At 39.0% G+C, this 19,493-nt stretch overlaps 1 protein-coding gene across 10 annotated transcripts in view; it reads left to right on the top strand.

Moving 5' to 3' along the window:
- The window catches only part of rap1gap2a (RAP1 GTPase activating protein 2a), a 140,280-nt gene that overhangs the window by 107,034 nt on the left and 13,753 nt on the right, over positions 1–19,493 (top strand). For 7 of the 10 annotated variants that reach the window (XM_028463848.1, XM_028463847.1, XM_028463850.1 and 4 more), the window contains 11 exons: positions 4,664–4,699; positions 7,436–7,468; positions 8,284–8,316; positions 9,122–9,343; positions 9,488–9,591; positions 11,624–11,702; positions 12,445–12,498; positions 15,337–15,420; positions 15,507–15,607; positions 16,051–16,180; positions 17,347–17,502. In XM_028463848.1, the coding sequence (XP_028319649.1) occupies positions 4,664–4,699; positions 7,436–7,468; positions 8,284–8,316; positions 9,122–9,343; positions 9,488–9,591; positions 11,624–11,702; positions 12,445–12,498; positions 15,337–15,420; positions 15,507–15,607; positions 16,051–16,180; positions 17,347–17,502 (1,032 nt within the window). Of the gene's footprint in view, positions 1–120; positions 204–4,663; positions 4,700–7,435; positions 7,469–8,283; positions 8,317–9,121; positions 9,344–9,487; positions 9,592–11,623; positions 11,703–12,444; positions 12,499–15,336; positions 15,421–15,506; positions 15,608–16,050; positions 16,181–17,346; positions 17,503–19,493 lie in introns of those variants that run through there. The other 3 variants (XM_028463846.1, XM_028463854.1, XM_028463853.1) reach the window with 2 other exon arrangements.

Raw genomic sequence — 19,493 nt, forward strand, 5'->3', positions numbered from 1 at the left:
AGTGCGTGTGCGTGTGTGTGTGTGTAAGCAGTGGGCGTGGTAAAGACAGTTTTATGGATGTTAACTCCAACACTGCTAACAGTTGATAACAGCAGACCTGTCATAACAGTTTCCTTTGTTACAGAACACAGTTGTTATAATGAGTTTTACGCAGCAGTTTGACACTTTCTTGGACTTTCCTTTTTAAACACTTTTGTGAGATGGTAAGTCCAATTATTTCCTGCTCGTACTTGTTTTGATTGTTTTACCATTAAGAATACACCGCATCACATTAAAGTTTGTAATTGTCTCGTGTAGCAAGTGTAAAGGGCCACATTGTCACAACGTCGTCTTAGTCAAAAATATTTATCTACCTTTGATCTGTTTAATTCTTCATAAGCAGTGTTGGGCAAGTTACTCTAAAATTGTAATACATTTTAAATTATTAGTTACAGGCATAAAAACACAACATATTTGTAATACAATATTACCATCTCCAAATTGTTACTCTACTTTAAGTTACTTTTATCTAATTGCGCATTTATGTTAGGTGAAGTCATTTTAAAATACTAATCTCATTACATTGATACCATAATAGATTAATGTCTACACATGTGACACTACAGAACATTCGCCTTTTCCTTACAATATTTTATTGACCTTGGAATCAATCTTCAGCACCTTAACATAATTCTTATTTAACAATGTAAACATATAATCAATGCTTTAAAATGTGCAACATTTGCAAAACAATGCCTAAACATAGGCTAGCAAAAACATCCTCTAGGACCAATATTCCCAAAGTGGGGTACGGGTACCCCTGGGGTACGCAAATTGTCATGGGGGTACGTGAATGAAAATTCAAAACAATAACAACATCGGAAACTATATTATAAATAGAGCAGTTAATGTTAATGCTATTACGAGGCTAATGCTATTGCTAGGCTCATGTTAGGTTAATGCTAATGCTATTGTTAGGTTAATGCTAATGCTTGTGGTAGGCTAATTCTGATGCTATGTTAATGTAAATGCTATGTTAATGTAAATGCTAGGTTAATGCTATTGCTAGGCTAATGATAATGCTATGTTATGGCTAATACTAGGTGTAGTGGCACTCGGCTCGTTCCTCTCAAACACACAAGCACATCTCTAAATTATGCATTTTAAACTAATATAAAACATATGAATTATGATAAACTTAAACATATAATTCCAAAACTAGGTCAATATTAATGTTTGGCTAATGGTATTGTTAGGCTAATGTTGTTGCTGTGCTAATGTTAATGTTGATGCTAGGTTAATGCTATTGCTAGGCTGATGCCAGATAATGCTAATGCCAATACTAAGCTAATGCAATGCAACACAGGCCAGCACCTGCATCCTTACTTACATTTTCTTCAGGAAATGCAAATATTCTTAGTTATTATTATATATAATTCCTCAACAGGGCTACATTGTAATTGACATGACATTATTATGTTTTTAAGTGAAGGAGTGGGGGGTACATGTCTTTGGGTTAAATGCCTGAAGGGGTACGAGACTGTGAAAAATTTGGGAACCACTGCTCTAGGAATACAATATTTAGTCTGTCATCATAAAACAAATGACTGAAAATGTAAAATGTAACTGTAAATAAATATTTAATTACCAAATAAAAGTTTGTATAACTTAAACCAAAATATCTAAATAATAGAATAACTTAGGACCTGAGCATAGCCGAATAGATATTATATCACAATGCAGAGTTTCTTCTTCTACGCTAGAGAAAAGGGTAGAATTGACGGTGGTGTCTTCAACACTTTTTTGACTCTTTTATTTGTTTTCATTGGAATATCAGCGGAATTCATTAAAGTCCCTTGCGTTACTGAGATTTTAACAAGTAATATATTGATGATTTTTGTTTCAGTAATGCGTTTTATTACTGCGTGACTGAAAACAGGAATATATTACTGTAACTCGTTACTTACTTTCATTACTAATCTTCTTCTAAGGGCCAGAAAACTGCAAAATCAACAGACACCACCAAAAACAAAAAATATTGGTGTTTTATTTTATTTATTTCATTTAAAGTTGTCGGTACGCTTTGAAAGCCAACACCTGGTAGCTTAAATAAGAAATTGTATTTCTCACTGTAATACCAGTAACAACACTACATAGTGCGACCACGCCACCAGTGTTATATAGATATTTGTTGTTCGAGCAGTAACAAACCCTAATACTTGTAAAATGTACCGCCTCTTGCCAAAACTATTAAGTACAGAAGCGAGTAAACGTGTGTTTGTTGGAGTGTTACTTTGTTCTAACACTTTAATGCAATAAAAGGAAAGTTTGATTATTTATTTTCATGTTTATGTTGCCATATTTGCGAGGACGTTGCACTAGTGGATGAGCAGCAGAGCCCAGTATGTGGGTTGTGATCATCAAAAATGGGCCAAATCTTCTCTCTCAATGCCAAACAGCTATTTTGCTCCAAGCTGTTTATTTACTGTCGGTTTTTGGATTGGATAATTTCGGTCTAATGAAGACAAAAAACATTGTCATCATATTGTAGACAGGCATATATGAGGGAGCAGTCAGAAATGTTAAGGGAACATCATATGTACACATCATGCTCCAGCACTTTCTTCATTGAATTGTGTTGTTAGCTATGTATGTGTCCAACCTCAACCTAGAGAAGTGGATTGCAGTTAGTCAGGCCTCTACCTTCAGACCTGTCCAACTTGGGTGTCCTACCTGAAGACTAAGCTCCTGCTAGTATAGCTCTTAAGGTCACTGAGGCACGCAAACCCCCTGACCACAATAAGGTGGCAAAATCTCAAGTGGGAAAACTGAAAAAAATACAATACAATACAATGAAATAAAATATCCTTCATTCAGATTTTATCAACCAACAACATAACATATGTCTTTACTGGATGGCCTAATTTTCAAATACATTTGAACCTAAAGTAAGACTTCACACACTATGATCAATATTTTTACAAAACTGAAAGGTCTTGTGAATAATAATTTACAAAAAATCCTTCTCAAACTAATTTATAAAACACAGAAACAGATATAGAACAGAACATTTTGTGTTTTCTTTCTTTTTTTAAAACAAATTTTTATTAGCAACTAAACAGTTCAAAAGCTCTTTTCCCTGCACTCCACAGGAGCACTACACTTTTTAAAAGCTTTGAAAAATGGATGCATTACACAGCATTAACTTTCTCTTTGTGAGCTGCTGGAACCTGGAGTGGAAAATAAATAAGCTGGTTTTGTAAAAACCGCTGTGATTAAATGAAACAAAGCAGTTGTTACTGAGAAAACGAAGCTGCTTCTTTAAAGCCTACCACTCCGTGGCCGCGCTGAAACTTCACACCACACTGTCCGGCTGCATGGATATTTACTGAGGGCTGGGGGGAGGTGTGTCTATGTGAGATGTGTCCCCTTTTGAGCTGATTTTTCCGCTTCTCCTAAAATTTTGATTTGAGGGGGCAAGACATTTATTTGAGGGGGCACTGCCCCCTCTTGCCCCTGCATAGAGCCAGAATTGATTGTCATCCTTTAAGAGTTTGTTTATTCAACAAAGTATTGTGCCCTCAAGCACCAGGTAGTCTGCATATACCATGTGAAGTGCCCTCACGAGTTGTAGTCTTCTAAAATCTAGAAGATAAACACAAATGAAAGAAGTAGTTAGTACTTAGTTAAATTAAATAGTGCTGCGCCTGATAGAGTTTTAGTATTTCATTAACTATCGTTAAATGTTTTGTTTTAAAGTGTTGCAGATCTGGTGTATGGTCAGTGGTATGCTATATATAATATTATTGATAGGATATATTTTTTAAAATGCAAGGTGGATTTTCTATATTTTTTGGGAAATGAAGCAATTACATAAATTAGGAGAAAAAAGTGTCCTATATTTTAAAATTACTGCTAGCCTTTTTTTATTATCTTAACCAAAGAAGTGTTTCCTCACTGGTAGCCCTTCAAACTTTACAGAAGTGGTTCACGGTTTCAGAAAGGTTGGTGACCCTTGACTCTAGAAATAATCCATCAAATAAAAACTGGGATCTGTTTAAGTATCTTTTTTTTTATACCAGTATGACCAACATGAGCCCATTGAATATCAGCTGATGTTGAAGAACTGGATGCTGTCCTACAGCAGAGTGTGACCCAGTTGACCCAGTCCATGCACCATTGGGAAAAAAAATGGTTTTCCAACAGTTAAAAATGGATTTCTCATCTCTCAACATGTGTGTCTGTGGCGTGTGTGTGCGTGTGTGTATGTGTGTGTGTGTGTGTCTAAACCTTGTGCAGACTTGGTTACCATAATCTTTTTCACACTTTGATCATGTGACTAGGTGAAAGCCCGCTGTAATGATGATCATACATTTTCATACATAGTGAGGCACATTGTGTGTGTGTGTGTGTGTGTGTGTGTGTGTGTGTGTGTGTGTGTGTGTGTGTGTGTGTGTGTGTGTGTGTGTGTGTGTGTGTGTGTGTGTGTGTGTGTGTGTGTGTGTGTGTGTGTGTGTGTGTGTGTGCGTGTGTGGCTTTCTGAGGAAGTGAGAATGCCTCAGATGTGTGTGTGTGTGTGTGTGTGTGCGTGTGTGTGTGTGTGTGTGTGTGTGTGTGGTTGGAGATCTACTGACCTGTCGTATTGCTTCATTTTATTTAAACCCACTGTCTGTCTCTGTTTCAGTCTGCAGAGTTCTTCGATATGCTGGAGAGGATGCAGGTATGAAATGCTTCTTTTCTTTCCTCTGAATGCAATTTCAAGCCCACAATAGGATCAGATTAACCATTATTCTCCACATGTTGATTGTTAACATTATTCTCCTGTTTGTTGACTATGCGATAATTGCATTGCTCTTTGCTTGTTTGCTGTTAAATCTTTAAAAAGATCATGAAAATTTGAGCTAGATATGAGTTTGTTTCTGCAGCCACAACAATCACATTGCATGTTTATATTTTGGTAAAACCCTGTTTGAGATCTTTTGGTGTCTGTGCAGATGTGAAGGCAAAAAAAAAAAAAAATCCTTCATTTTCATCTTTCCTGTGGAATACTTTGAATTTCTTTTATCGCTGAACAATGTGTGTGTCTCTGTGCGTCTGGGACCACTTTGTGCCCTCCATGGGCTCCCTATGGGAGCCTGATTTGAGTGGTCTGAGAACAGATAAGGGCACATAAAGGCGCTGAATGAGAGAAGTGAAATGTTTCAAAGAAGAATACAATAGGAGAAGATACAAGTTTTTCTGTAGCTATTTAGAATGAAGAAACTGAGCATTGAGGAAGTGGAAATGTAGATTTCTTTTTTAGGCTATGCTGAACATTCATTTCACAGTAATAAGGCCAGTGTTATTTCAAATGTGAGGGCTTTAAAGGTAACACTTTAACTTCAATCTAATCATAGATGACTCACACTTTATGAACCGGAATAAACAATAATTATTAAAGTAAAGTAAATTTATTGGATGTTACAATAAAAGTGCATTTTGTTCTTTTACTCCAACACTGGAATATTGACACCAGTCATTTTGCTGTGTAGGGCTATGCTGTAAAGATAAACATGCAAAAATAGTTATATCTCTCTCTTCTGAATAATATCAAGGTTTTTGCACTTGAAAACGTGTGAATGAGGTCAGCGCATGAGCTGCACCAAAAAACTATGAAAATATGCAACATATAACATTGCAGTTTTACATTTTCAAACCATGCAGTCAATCAAAGAAAACATATTTGCTACTAGGGATGTAACGATTCACTCAACTCCCGATACGATTCGATTCACGATACTGGGTTCACGATACGATTCTCCCTCAATTTATTTTACAAAATGGGACTGTACACAAATGACTGAAAAATATTCCTTTATTTTTTTGGGAAAATACTGTACTATTTTCCTTTTATTTTTCATTGTCAAAAGAATCCCTTGAAAACAATGCAATTTAACTAAAAATAAAACCTGAATGAAATAAATAAAGGAATAATACAAATGAAGAAGAAGCCTATTCATTTAAATTCTGGTTCTATAGTAAACAATGCAAAATTGCATAATGGTTCTTTTTCTTTTTAAAAGTGCAACTGAAAATGTATTTTGTGCCTTAACAATTGGACTTTTAAAAAAAACCCAGTCATTTCACTGTATTTAAGTCAGATATTTGTTTGGACCAGCAGAGGGCGCTGGTAACCCAGTGGTCGGTTGACATGCAGATATTTTAGCAGTGAACAAGAGATGATAGAAAAACGTGACTCTTACACATATTCACGTAATATTACAGATATTCTTTCAGTGCTAAAGGGGTAAGGAATAATTTATGAACATGTTTAAGAGTATAAGGTGGCCAGAAAGAAAGTAGTAGCAGATTCCGCCCGTCGCCAACACTTTTAAACAAGAGAAGGATAAATATATAGCGCCCTCTGCTGTTTAAAAAACTGTGAACTGCGATTCAATTTTCAGAATATCGATGTGAACCATGATGCCTATGAATCGATTTTTAACTGCCTTACTGCCTTAATCGTTACATCCCTATTTGCTACACAAAGATACTCACTTACATCTTTTCTTTTTGGATTTCATTGTAAATTCTGTTTTTTGACAGTATGATAACAATGATTATATTATTATTTCTTTCATAAGTGCAACTTAAGCAGGTCTCAACACGTGGGTCCGTTTTGTGTGGAGTTTGCATGTTCTCCCAGTGCTTGAAGATTAATTTGCTCTTTAAAACAATCTATGTTTGGTAAATTGGAGTCACTGTTTTGCCCATAGGAGTGAATGTGAGAATGTAAGCAGCTGCCTGTTTGTTTGTGCTTGGCTGCAATGAAGTGGGCCTATACTCCCTACACATGTCAATCCATTCTTCTAACTCCCTGGAGTCTTTTAAAAACATACATGTTCATACAGGCTTATGGACGATGTAAATGAGCAATTTTGTGTCTCTGTCCTCTATGAATAAACTTTGCTTACATGTAAATATTTTCTGTTATGCTTTAAATCACTTGTTTTGATAGGCTTTTTTTTTTTCGTTTCCGTGCAATATATTGACTCTTATTGTCTTGATAAGTGCCCTGCCAATGATGCACTTAGCACTGGTGAGCATTGCAGGTGTACTAACAGGAAACAATCATCACAAATGAAAAAATAATGAACGGTTAGCCTGAAAGCCTGAGTCACAGAGCTATAATTAAGTATTTTCATCACCTGTGTGCGTAATGTGCACGCAAGTATGCTTTTGTTAAATTTATTTTACCTTTTTTCACCAGGTAAGGTCAGTTGAGAACCAGTTCTCATTTACAATGATGACCTGGTATGTGACAGGAAGCACATTACCATGATACGTTCACTCGGTCGGTATCAATGTGAGGGAGAGGAATGAAGTTTTGTGAAGGGACAAAAACGCACATTAATCATCTTGGTTTTCTGACTCTGGCACTTCTTTTATCCTCATGCTGCAAATGGATGCTGATAAGGTCCCTAAAGCTGATGAGACCAAAAAATGGAAGGTGTGACTGGATGTGTTTTACCTCCTATCTCCTACGTGAATGTCAATAGTTTGTGCCTGCTTTGCATGCTTTATTTGTGACTTTACCATCGACTCGCTCCGTCTGCCTCATCGCTGGCCTTCATGATTCTTATGCGAGTGGTGATTAAAAACAGACAGAAATGAACTTTTCTGATCAATTTATTCAACATACAGTAGGTTGTTGTTTATCTGGCTGACTACGACTCCTCATACTCCCTGCACTCTCATAGTTGTAGCCGTAGGAAGTAGAACAAGATCAATACCTATTCTTCGTGTCACTTATAAGAAGTCCAAACTGTATGACACCCCCTAAATTGTTAGCAATTCTCCAAAGGCCTTTTGAACAAAAAATCAATTAGGTTCTAATCGATTTCTATTTTTAGGAAATCACAGCAGTCAGTTGTGACTGACCCCCCCCCCCCCCCCCCCCCCCCCCCACACACACACACACACACACACACACACACACCCTAAACAATGTCAGTGTAACCTCAGTGTGTAGCAGAGGTCACACTCTAAAGAATGCTCATGCCTGTATCAGCTCTTGACCTCGGGGTCGCTAAATCAAAGCCGATCTGTCGTTATCGAATGGCTGACACGCCCCCTCCTGATGTTTTCTGATGACTGTGCATTTTTTGTGGTTGCATCATTACCAGAAAGTCCATTAGGCTTAATGATTTGTTGTTAGTCTTCTGTGCCTGTGTTGGTGTGTGTGAATACAAATTATAAATCATAAATGTTGGAAAAAAACTGTGAAGTTTCTTTGAATAACTGTGTGTGTTTGTGCTCTCCTAGGATGACTATATCCCGTACCCCCGTATTGAAGATGTGAGTAATATTTTAAACAAAATGCACCCAAAAAACTTTTTTTGCACGATTTTAGCATGTGAATATTTCTTTAAAGGCACATTGTGTAACTTTTGGCCACTAGGGGTGCTAAACCAGTAACTTTCACGGAAGTGCCCCTAATGGCCACAAGCGCCGCAGCACTGTTGCAAAAATCAACAAACAGTCAATCGGGCTAGCCTCCATTTCGTCTTTTGATTGTGTATGCAGAGCCAATCCTTATCCCGAAGTTACGGATCTGACTGGCTGACTTACCTTACTAAAGAATCCATGTTTAACTGAACTATCGCGGTGATTAGTGCACCATTAACCCAACAAGAAACTACCATATTGTTATCTTTTGGCTGTTAACAGAGGCTAACTCGTTTCAGCTGCCCACAACAATGGCGCCGGGTTAGGAAATGTCCGTATGTTGTGACGTCACGTGGGAACTATATATATCCGAGCCTGTGGTCACATGACTGCCGCAAAGTGAAACATTCTCCAGGCATTCTCCAGGTCACATGACCTGGTGAAAGACGGTCCGTGTCTCCAAACGTACATAGTCTGTATTTCAAGAGGGAAGCCCAGCTCGGAGCATTGATACTGTCAAACGCTGTATATTGGCCTGAGGAATCATTTAAAATAACTCATTTGGGTCAACTCTTTAGGTCAAAAAGTCTACGGTGTGCTTTTAAACAATCTCTGACAACTGATGGACATTTTTGTTATTATCAAAAGCTAAAGTTTTTGTTGGATTGCAGACGTGTCTTGATCTTACCTGTTGATTCTTTGTTTCATGTTGAAGGTTCTGGACAAAGGTGGTCCATACCCACAGGTAATCCTGCCTCAGTTTGGGGGTTATTGGATTGAGGATGTAGAGGCTCCAGCAGGAACACCGTCTTCTTCAGAGTCTAGTTTCTGTGAGGAAGAGGATGAAGGAGAGGGCATGAGCCCAGGCGGGGGGCACGGCTACCGCCTAGAGTGCAATAGCACAGCTCGGGCTTACCGGAAACACTTTCTGGGCAAGGTGTGTGTGTGTGTGTGTGTGTGTGTGTGTGTGTGTGTGTGTGTGTGTGTGTGTGTGTGTGTGTGTGTGTGTGTGTGTGTGTGTGTGTGTGTGGAGTTGTTGTTAATGTGTCCGTCTTAAAACGGTCCCCTTTCTTGTACTCAGGAGCACATGAACTATTACTGCACAGGCAGCAGCATTGGCAACCTCATCATGTCTTTAAAACACGAGGAGGCCGAGGGCCAGGAGTTCCTCCGCATTATGCTCAGGTACACAAGGAGAAATACTAACAATTAAAAATCATCATTGTCATAATGGACTGGCTTCACAGCCCATCATCGATCGTGGTCAGACTTTGCATAATTAGTGACTATCATCATACTAGATACTATGACACTGCTCATGTGTTTGGTGGCGATTTTCACGTTTACAAAAAACTACAAGGGCGACCGTGGCTCAGGTGGTAGAGGGTCGTCTTCTGATCGAGAGGTTGGGGGTTCGATCCCACTACCTAACTATGTGTCGAAGTGTCCTTGGGCAAGACACTGAACCCTAAGTTGCTCCCAGTGGTCGACTAGAGCCTTGCATGGCAGTCCTGTCCCACTGGTGTGTGAATGTGAGAGTGATTGGGTGAATGAGCTGATATGTAAAGCGCTTTGAGACTGCTTCAGTGTGGTGATAAAGCTCTATATAAATCAAGTCCATTTACCATTTACAAGGATGAAATTGTGTAGAGATCTGCTGAGTGATGGTTTACATTGTGTATACTGGTGGTCAGCCTGCAGGGTTGCAAACACGTACACATACTTTTAATTCTCAGTGGATAAACAGGGAAACAATTTAAGGGATACAGAAAGGCTGCAGTAGCTCCACAATCAGAAACTTAGCAGGACTAATTGGCAGCAGTAGCTTTCTCACCATCAATAGCTTTATTAGCAATGCAGCTCAAAATAACCTATACTAGAAAGCACGCAGACCTCTGCCACGCCATAGCAATCCTCCATATTGCATTGTCACCTAAATGTTAAGATACAGTAGGTCGAAGTGTAGGAGCTTTTTTAAAAAAAATTTAAATTGAAATTTCACGAGATGGGGAAATTTTCATTTTTTTAAACTGACCCAGATTTGGGATATTTATTTATATATGTTTTGCTACATTTTATTCTGTAAAAACAATTAATCCAATTATCCAGTTTAATAAATGCCAAACAATACACGGTTTGCTGTAATTGGTTACTTAATTTTTCCTTCCTGTGAACATCTGGTTCATTGATATTTGAAATCCCTTAAGGGCAAATTTACATGTATACATCATGAATATATACACGTATGTACGCAGTTAGTTATTTGAGGAATTTGGGTGGTCAAAAGTTCACCATTTCTGACATTTTCTCTGATCATATCTACAGTCGTACCTTGACAACTGTGAAACAATATAACGTAAACAAATATGGGAATAAACGATGGGAATTGAGGGGTCAATGGGACAAGTGGATGAACAGAAACAAATGGGGTCAGGATGATGTGAGGGAAAGAGGAGATGGAACCAAAGCTTACAGTGGAAAGTGGAATGCAGATGTTGGGAGCTCAGGTGCCAACATGGGGCTACAGTGAAGAGAAGTGAGTGGTGCTGAGGATTGGGAGAACCTGATGGTAATGGTTAAAAGGGATAAGTAAAAGGAACGTTGAATTTAAATGCATAAACTTTGCTAAAGTGCTGGACAGATGCTCCTCCTGGAACACATTTAATATATTAGTATACCTTTAAAATGCACAGTTTTACATTAAGATGGATTGAAAAATACTTTACAGAAGCACTTTTTAGGGTGTTAGTATAAGCATGAAAAATGGTGATATAGGGACTTGAACATCAAGAGCCCCTGCATATATAAGGCAGATGGGTGGAGATCAAATATTAAAAGAAAAATATTTTATTTCATTTCATTTCATTTCATTTCATTTCATTTCATTTTATTTTATTAATTCTATTTTATTTTATTAATTCTATTTTATTTTTACATTAATATTTTTACATTTTATTAAATCACTTAAAATTTCATTTACACTATCCTTATCTTTGTTTTTTTTTGCAAACTAAATGCTGTGCAGGTTGCAGAATAATGTTTTTTTTTCATCCCCTACTTGCATCAAATTTTCTTTCATGATATGTATATATATATATATATGTTTTTTGTTTTTTTTTTACAGAAAAAAACCCTCACTAAAATGTTCATGACCTTCTCATTCTTGACTAAATATATTCACAGAACAAAGCGTCTCTTGTTTCTTTTTTCCATGCAGGTCAAGGATGAAAACAGTTCATGAAACAGTCTCTTTAGCTGGGATCAACCAGCTGCCTAGTGTTCCTCAGATTGCTAAGGTATGATTGAACTCACTCATTCATGTGTTGTCCTCTTGATAAATATTTGATTCCATATTGGAGCCACACACCCATTTCCAGGATAGACACATCATACAGAGTCCCACCATTATCCTGCATCAACCTGAATCAGCATGCAATCCCATAATTATAGCCTTAAATTCCAAAGTTTGGTTTTGTTATGTGTTGAAATAACGTAATTGTGGAATTTAAGATCCTATACTGTTTCATATTTACTCTATAGCCAGGTACAACTGTAAAGTCTAATGTCAAACTACATTTGGCTATCATCCTGGTGAGATCAGCACTGATAATCTCTCTCCTACTCAATGGCTGCAAAGTTAGGAATTCAAATATAATCCAATGGACCTCACCTTATAGTCCTATTTTCCAAAGTCATTCTATGCCATTACTCTTAAATAAACCCTCAAACGAGGACTCAACCATGTGGAAACAGTGATTGGTGAGGGCAAGAAAGAGTTTCACCTCAGCTAAGAATCTTCTGTGAAACTAAAAATATAATAGCTTAGAATACATTAAAGCATTTACCTTTGCTGAAGAAACAACATTTTTGATTCAGCACACTGAACACTGTACGTGTTGAAGGAAAATAAGCAACAGCACAGGGGGCACAGATGCTGAACACAAAGCTTTAGATTGAAGAAATGGCATCTATTGTTTGGCATTAATGTAACTTTTCTTGTGAAAACAATTGTGGAAATTATCCTCTTTTGTCTTTCAGCTCTTGTGTGATGATGCTACAGGCCTTAAGTTCAACCCAGTCCTGTATCCTCGGGTGAGTCCACCCCATCACTATCATTTTTTCATGATCCCACTGTTCCCACTGCCATGACCAGCGTGATATTACTTTGCATTGGTATTCTGAATGTGAGACTGCATTATCCAGTGACGTGCCGTGACCACTAGGGTTGGGTAGGCACGTTGCAAATCAAGACCACAGAAACACAGAAACACGGAGAAAAAGACAACAACATCTCGGAACATCCTCAGTGAGGAGCATCCACAAAGTCAATCCTTCCTTTTGTACCATTCACTGTGAAAAGTATGAAACATTTTCTGACCTTTCCTTTGCTGAAGGTCTGGTAACTCAGGTGTTGGTCTTCATCTTTTAAAAGCTGTTGTCTTTCCTCAAAAAAAAGTTTTTCTATTATCTCTAGCGCTCTCTATGCTGCCTTTGGACATAAATGGTTGTCATCTTGGGGACCTGACTGCGCATGCGCAAACACGTAAAAACACGCAATGGGAACGGAGGCAGAGGAGCAACGAGCCTTTGGGAGGGGGCGTGGTCTCCGTCTGCCTAACAGTGGAGTGAGACTGTGCAGCTGTTCTAGGAAATAAGGGCTGTTTAGTCATTTGGGCTATGAAACGCACAAAATGCAGACACTTTCAAGCTTATAGGTGCTGTAGGCTATTGGAAATGGAAAAATAAATAATTTGTAATTATATTATAATTAAAACAAATAATCAAAAGATCAATTCATCCTTGGGTAGGCACTGCCTACCTTGCCTACCCTGACTGCACGTCACTGGCATTATCCCTGATCATGTTAACAGTACTTTTATACTTGGTCTTCAAAAATACTTTAATGTCCGCTGACAATGGGTACTACTCAATGTTGGTCCTGCTGGACCTTAGTTCTGCATTTGTTACTGTCTACCACCATATAATTAAAGACTGTGTAGGAATATCTGGTGTGGCCTTAGAATGGTTCACTTTATATCTCTCTGACAGGACTTTCACTGTTTCTGTCGGACATCACTTGTCTGACCCTGCGGCTCGATATTGTGGCATCCCTCAGGGTTCAGTCCTGGGACCCTTACTTTTTTCTCTGTATTTGCTTCCCTTAAGACAGTTAATAATAGTAATAATACATCAAATTTCTATAGCACTTTTTTGGGAACTTAAAGCAAATAAAGAAAAGAGAGAAAGAAATATGAAACAATGATAAAAATAAGAGAAAGAGATTAAGATAAGTTAATGTAACAATAATAATAATAATAATTATAATAATACAACAGAGGAAATAAAAATAATAATAATAATAAAATATCTACATTGACTCAGCTGGCAGTACTGGTGCCCAAAGAGGCTGAGACGCCACACACAGCAGACACCTCTCCCCAGGCCCCCTCCACTCCTTTTCTTATGCCACTTTTTTTTCTCCCTATACCCTTCTTTTAATTTTCCTTGTGCAGGTCTCCTTTCAGGCACTGAGCCACCGCCAGACCAAAGTTTGAACAAATGGGTTTTGAGGAGTGTTTTAAATTTCTGTAATGAGTATGTGTTCTTGAGGGCGGGGGCGGTGGCAGCAAAGGCTCGGTCTTCCAAGGTTCTGTGCTTAGTGCGAGTGATGGGCGAGAGGAGGAGGAACTTGTAATTAATATGACATTGCAAAGGGAGCCAGTGGAGCTGTTGGAGGTGGGGTGGTGATGTGTTATCCGGATGTGAGTGAGCAGAGTTCTGGACGTATTGAAGTTTGTGTAAGTGAGTAGGGGGGATTCCTTACAGAAGGCTATTACAACAGTCAAGTCTGGAGGTGATGAAGGTGTGAATGAGATCATAGAGAGTTTTGATATTTCATATCTTCTTTATGCTGATTATATTCAGCTGCATCTTTTTTTAAACCCAATGAGGCCTTTAGGTTATCCAGGCTCCTTGACTGCCTTAAAGCTGATATCTGGAGTTTCTGAGAAATATATGTTTATGTATGATTCTTTTGAAATGCGAAAAAATAAACTAGTCTTTTACTACTATGGTCTACTGCCGATGGTCATTCATATACATCAATGTATATACAGTAAGTCCCGCCTTCATCCTATAGACCCCTATACAAATGGAAACGAGCGCCGTGATCGTCCAGCCAATAGGCTTCCACTTCCTGTAGCGGACTCTGTCAATCAGAGTGAATGCGGAACTGTGCACAGAAACAAGGCCGTGTGTCACAACAGCAAACAGGTAAATATGATTTTGGCTCTGACCTGACCCTATATCAATGTAACCCAATGCGACCTTGTTATCTTCCGCGATGCATATACAGAAAAGTAGAGGCATGGCTTCTGGTAGATTGGCAGAGACAGGGGGAGGAAGTCCAGCTGTTTAGGGCAAAACATCGAGACGTTTCTCAGAAACTCCAGATATCATCTTTAATGCCATGGTGACCTGGACCACAGCCAACTATCTTCAACTATTTTTTTTTTGTATTAATTTAACCCTTTATTAAACCTCAACCCCTTCAGCTTATTAATTTAACAGCAACTCCAGATATAACAGTTGCTCTAAGCAGATGTGATGGGTCTGGTCCTCCTCCGTTGAGGATGCTGAAGCTGTGGGATGAGGCATGTTTTCAGCCCATGCCTAAGGGAAGGAAAATAACCATCTGTGTTTTTCTAATGCAAGATATGGCGACGTGGCCTCGCTGGGGGCGGCAAGAGTTTGTTTCATAGAAGTCTTACGCATGCAAGGCTGGCCCAGTAAACCTGCCCTACAGACATACCAGGGAGGAGGAAAACATGTTTTCCTAATTAATAAATTTAACAAACAAGCGGCAAGAAGTTCAATAAGAGTCACAGAAGTAAATGTTGAACTTTTTTTTCTTTTTGTTCATTTTCATAGGGGTCCCAGCTGATTGTTGCCTATGATGAACACGAGGTCAACAACACGTTCAAGTTTGGTGTTGTTTATCAAAAGTTTGGACAGGTGAGAACATTTTCTAACTGTGTCAACATACGTGGTCCAACGCACGTAAATCTCTTCATAATCTCTGTTTGTTTTTTTTTATGTAGACATCTGAGGAGGAACTGTTTGGAAATGATGAGGAGAGTCCAGCGTTCAAAGAGTTTCTCAGTATCTTGGGAGATACCATTGAACTTCAAGATTTTAAAGGGTAAGACTTGCACAACATCGGAGTTCAATGTAAACATCAAGGGCTATGGTTGATGAAAACGGGGAAATAGAGCGACAATAGAGGGATACGTGAGTGTACTGTGGCAGAAGGAAATGGCAGGGTATAATCACTGTAGCCTTGGAACAATTTGTCCTGCTGTTTCGGACTCAGCATGCTACTGAGATAAGGAGCTTTGAGGAACACATCCAGATACAGAATGTACTTTGTTGACAGGTAATCAAAGCTACGGTTTTGCTGTCAGGGGAGCTTTTTCTGCAGTGCAGATGTTATAGTTTTTGGTATTTTATAAGGAGATGCTCTACTTTTGGTGACATTTGTTCCTCACAAAGTGTTTAGATTGTATGAAACTTGATCTTATCTCCGAACTGAGGACAGAAGACTATACCAGTAACACTATATGTTCTTTGGTGTTTATGTGATAGGTTTCGAGGAGGGCTCGACGTGTCCCATGGACAGACAGGATCTGAATCTGTCTACACTACGTTCAGACAGAGAGAGATTATGTTCCATGTGTCAACAAAGCTTCCTTTTACTGAGGGTGACGTCCAGCAGGTATAAAGCTTGGATGAACACCTTATTCAACTGATTTCACCTTAAAGAGATATATGAGGATAATCTTTCACTTCAATTCAAACATTCATATTAATCCAAAGGTTTTGGTCAGTATTCTCTCCCTGTTCACGGTTCTTCTTTCAGTTATTCATAATGCAATGGACTTCAGAAGGTTTGACAAAATTATTCATTCTTTAAACGTGTTTTGGTGAGTAAAAAGGTGAACATGCGATATAATTATTAAGATGAATTACTAGTAATAAAATAGTTTGCTTTGGTGTAAAGCAGGCTTTCAGAACACTCCGACCAAATCTAGCTACGTTTAAAGTCAAAGGTAATTTTTTAAGAGAAATCCATAAAATGTGTTCACTCTAATGCTATTCTAATGATAAATATACATGTTTCTTAAACCCAACATTTGGGGTGAAAATGACCACAATTACCATTGTTTTTGTAGAATTCACATAGAATAAGTCTTTAAAGCATACTCAAATAACTATGCTACCCACAAATTGTTTGGAAAATGCAGCAAATTTCAAACATATTTAAAAAGAAATTTCCCTCTGTAGCAACACTGTTCATGAAGCTTTGATTTCTCCTCTGTCTCTTTAAGAAACTCCTTGCCTGTCTGCCACGCCCATGATCACTCCCCCTTCAGTATTCATCCCAACATTCATGGATAATGTTTACTTCTGATTTGCTGTGCGCTGTATTTGACTACTTTCTACATTTTTTTAATCTTTATTTTAAACAATGGCAACACAGGATATTGTGCAAGCATATGGCCAAGATCCTATTTCTGAACCAGAGAGTGATTAACCTCATAAAACTTTTGTAAGTTTTCTTTCTTCCCCCTCCCCCCATTAAGGTGTGACTGAAAAGCTGGTAAAAATTACTAAATACTTTCTATATAATGAATTTGTTCATATTTGCCCTGAAAAAAAAATTATTATGCAAATTATTGCTAATATAAAAGATCAAACTATGAACTACAGTATGTATGACAGCCTCGATCTAAAATTATCTGATATGTGCAGCTTTTTTTAAATAAGTAGTTTTTGCCTTTTATCAAGAACACAAATGACTACAGATAAACTAGGATTTTATTCTGCTCCCTAAAACCACAAATAAATGTAATGAATGAATAATTCTCCTTTTGTTCTCAGCTCCAGAGGAAAAGGCACATAGGTAATGACATTGTGGCTGCAGTCTTTCAAGAGGAGCCAACACCGTTCGTTCCCGACATGATCGCCTCCAACTTTTTACATGCCTATCTGCTGGTTCAGCCTGAGAACCCCTGTACAGAACAGACAACATACAAGGTACACAGTGTGTGAGACACTTACATTTTTGTGTATACTTTTCAATACATAAACAAGTGGTTTAGTGACTGTTAATACCAGGAGAACACTGGTAAATAAATATTTATAGGCAGCAAACAAAAATGAAGATCAGGGGGATATCATATGGTACTGTATATTGCCCCCGAGTTTCACCTCTAGACTTACCAAAACTTGTAACTGGCCCAAATACAGACTACAAGCTAATCAACAATTTGAAAGATGACTGCGTGAATCAAGGGCCACATTACCGTCATTCATGTCAGCATGTAGAATAATGAGCAATCTGAGCATCAATACAGGAAAAAAACAAAGGCTTTTGTCTAGGGATCGACCGATATGGATTTTTTGATGGTAGATGCCGATACCAATTTTTTTTTCCATCAGTCTTAGCCAATGACCAATACGGACCGCCGATTTTCTTGGGCCGATATTTGGAGCCGATACTACTTTTGCTCCCTCAATTTACATCATAAAAATGACACAATTATGATAACAAATGGTACGAGTCTCAAGAACATTTGGCCATTTGGCTGTGTGGAGCGGTACCGGACTCTGCGCTGCAGTTGGCCGGCTTCCAACTTCACAGAGCGGACCGAGACGCGGAGCTCACCGGGAAGAGGAAAGGTGGAGGAATCTGCTTTTATGTGAACAGCAACTGGTGTAACGACGTGACAGTGATCCTTCAGCACTGCTCTCCTCACCTGGAATCCTTTATTATCAACAGCAAACCCTTCTATTCCCCCCGTGAGTTCGCTTCATTCATCCTGGTTGGTGTGTACATCCCACCGTCAGCTGATGTGTGTGAGGCACAGCGCACACTCGCCGACCAGATCCTGTGCATGGAGCGGACCTACCCGGACTCTTTTATCATTGTGCTTGGTGACTTTAATAAAGGGGACCCCTCACACCAGCTCCCCAAATATAGACAATTAATTAAATGTCCGACCAGAGAGGAGAAGACACTGGATCACTGTTACACCACACTAAGCAGTGCTTATCACGCCGTTTCCCGTGCTGCACTGGGCCTATCGGACCATTTGATGGCCCACCTGATTCCTTCATACAGACAGAGGCTGAAGCTCTGTAAACCTGTGGTGAAGGAATCTAAACAGTGGACCAGTGAAGCAGTGGAGAAACTCCAGGAGTGTTTGGACTGTACTGACTGGGATGTTTTCAGGTCTGCGAACAGTTCTCTGGATGAGTTTACAGACGCTGTGACGTCCTACATCAGCTTCTGTGAGGACAGCTGCATTCCATCAAAGACCAGGGTGAGTTATAACAATGACAAACCCTGGTTCACAGCTAAGCTCAGAGGACTGAGGGCAGACAAAGAGGACGCTTTCAGGAGTGGAGACAGAGCCAGGTACAGAGAGTCGAAGTACACATTTGGAAAGGAGGTGAGAAAAGCCAAACATTTGTACTCAGAGAAGCTACAACATCAGTTCTCTGCGAATGACTCGGCTTCTGTCTGGAGAGGGCTCAGGCAAATTACAAACTACAAGCCCAGAGCCCCTGCTGCTGCTATTGACCTCTGCCTGGCCAACAGTCTGAATTTCTCTTGGATGTGAATTTCTCTTGGAGATGAATTGTGAATTTCTCTTGGAGATGAATAAAGTATCTATCTATCTATCTATCTAACTTCTATTGTAGATTTGACAGACAATGGGACAGACCTGACTCCATCCCCCCTCACACCTCTGACCAGCCTCACTCCAACACCTTCACCCCCCACATCAAAGCTACAGTCTCACCACAGTTGCTTACAGAGGCTCTCTCCCCTATCTTCCCCCCCTCCTCCCCCCCTCCCACAGAGACACCTTTCTTCATCAAAGAGAGAGATGTAAATAGACTTTTCAGGACTCTGTCTCTCCTTCCACCTTAAAGCACTGTGCTCATCAGCTGTCTCCAGTGTTCAGAGACATTTTTAACACCTCACTGGAGACATGCACCGTACCAGCCTGTTTTAAGGT

The sequence above is a fragment of the Gouania willdenowi genome, chromosome 13 (genome assembly GCF_900634775.1).
Source record: "Gouania willdenowi chromosome 13, fGouWil2.1, whole genome shotgun sequence".
Lineage (NCBI taxonomy): Eukaryota > Metazoa > Chordata > Actinopteri > Blenniiformes > Gobiesocidae > Gouania > Gouania willdenowi.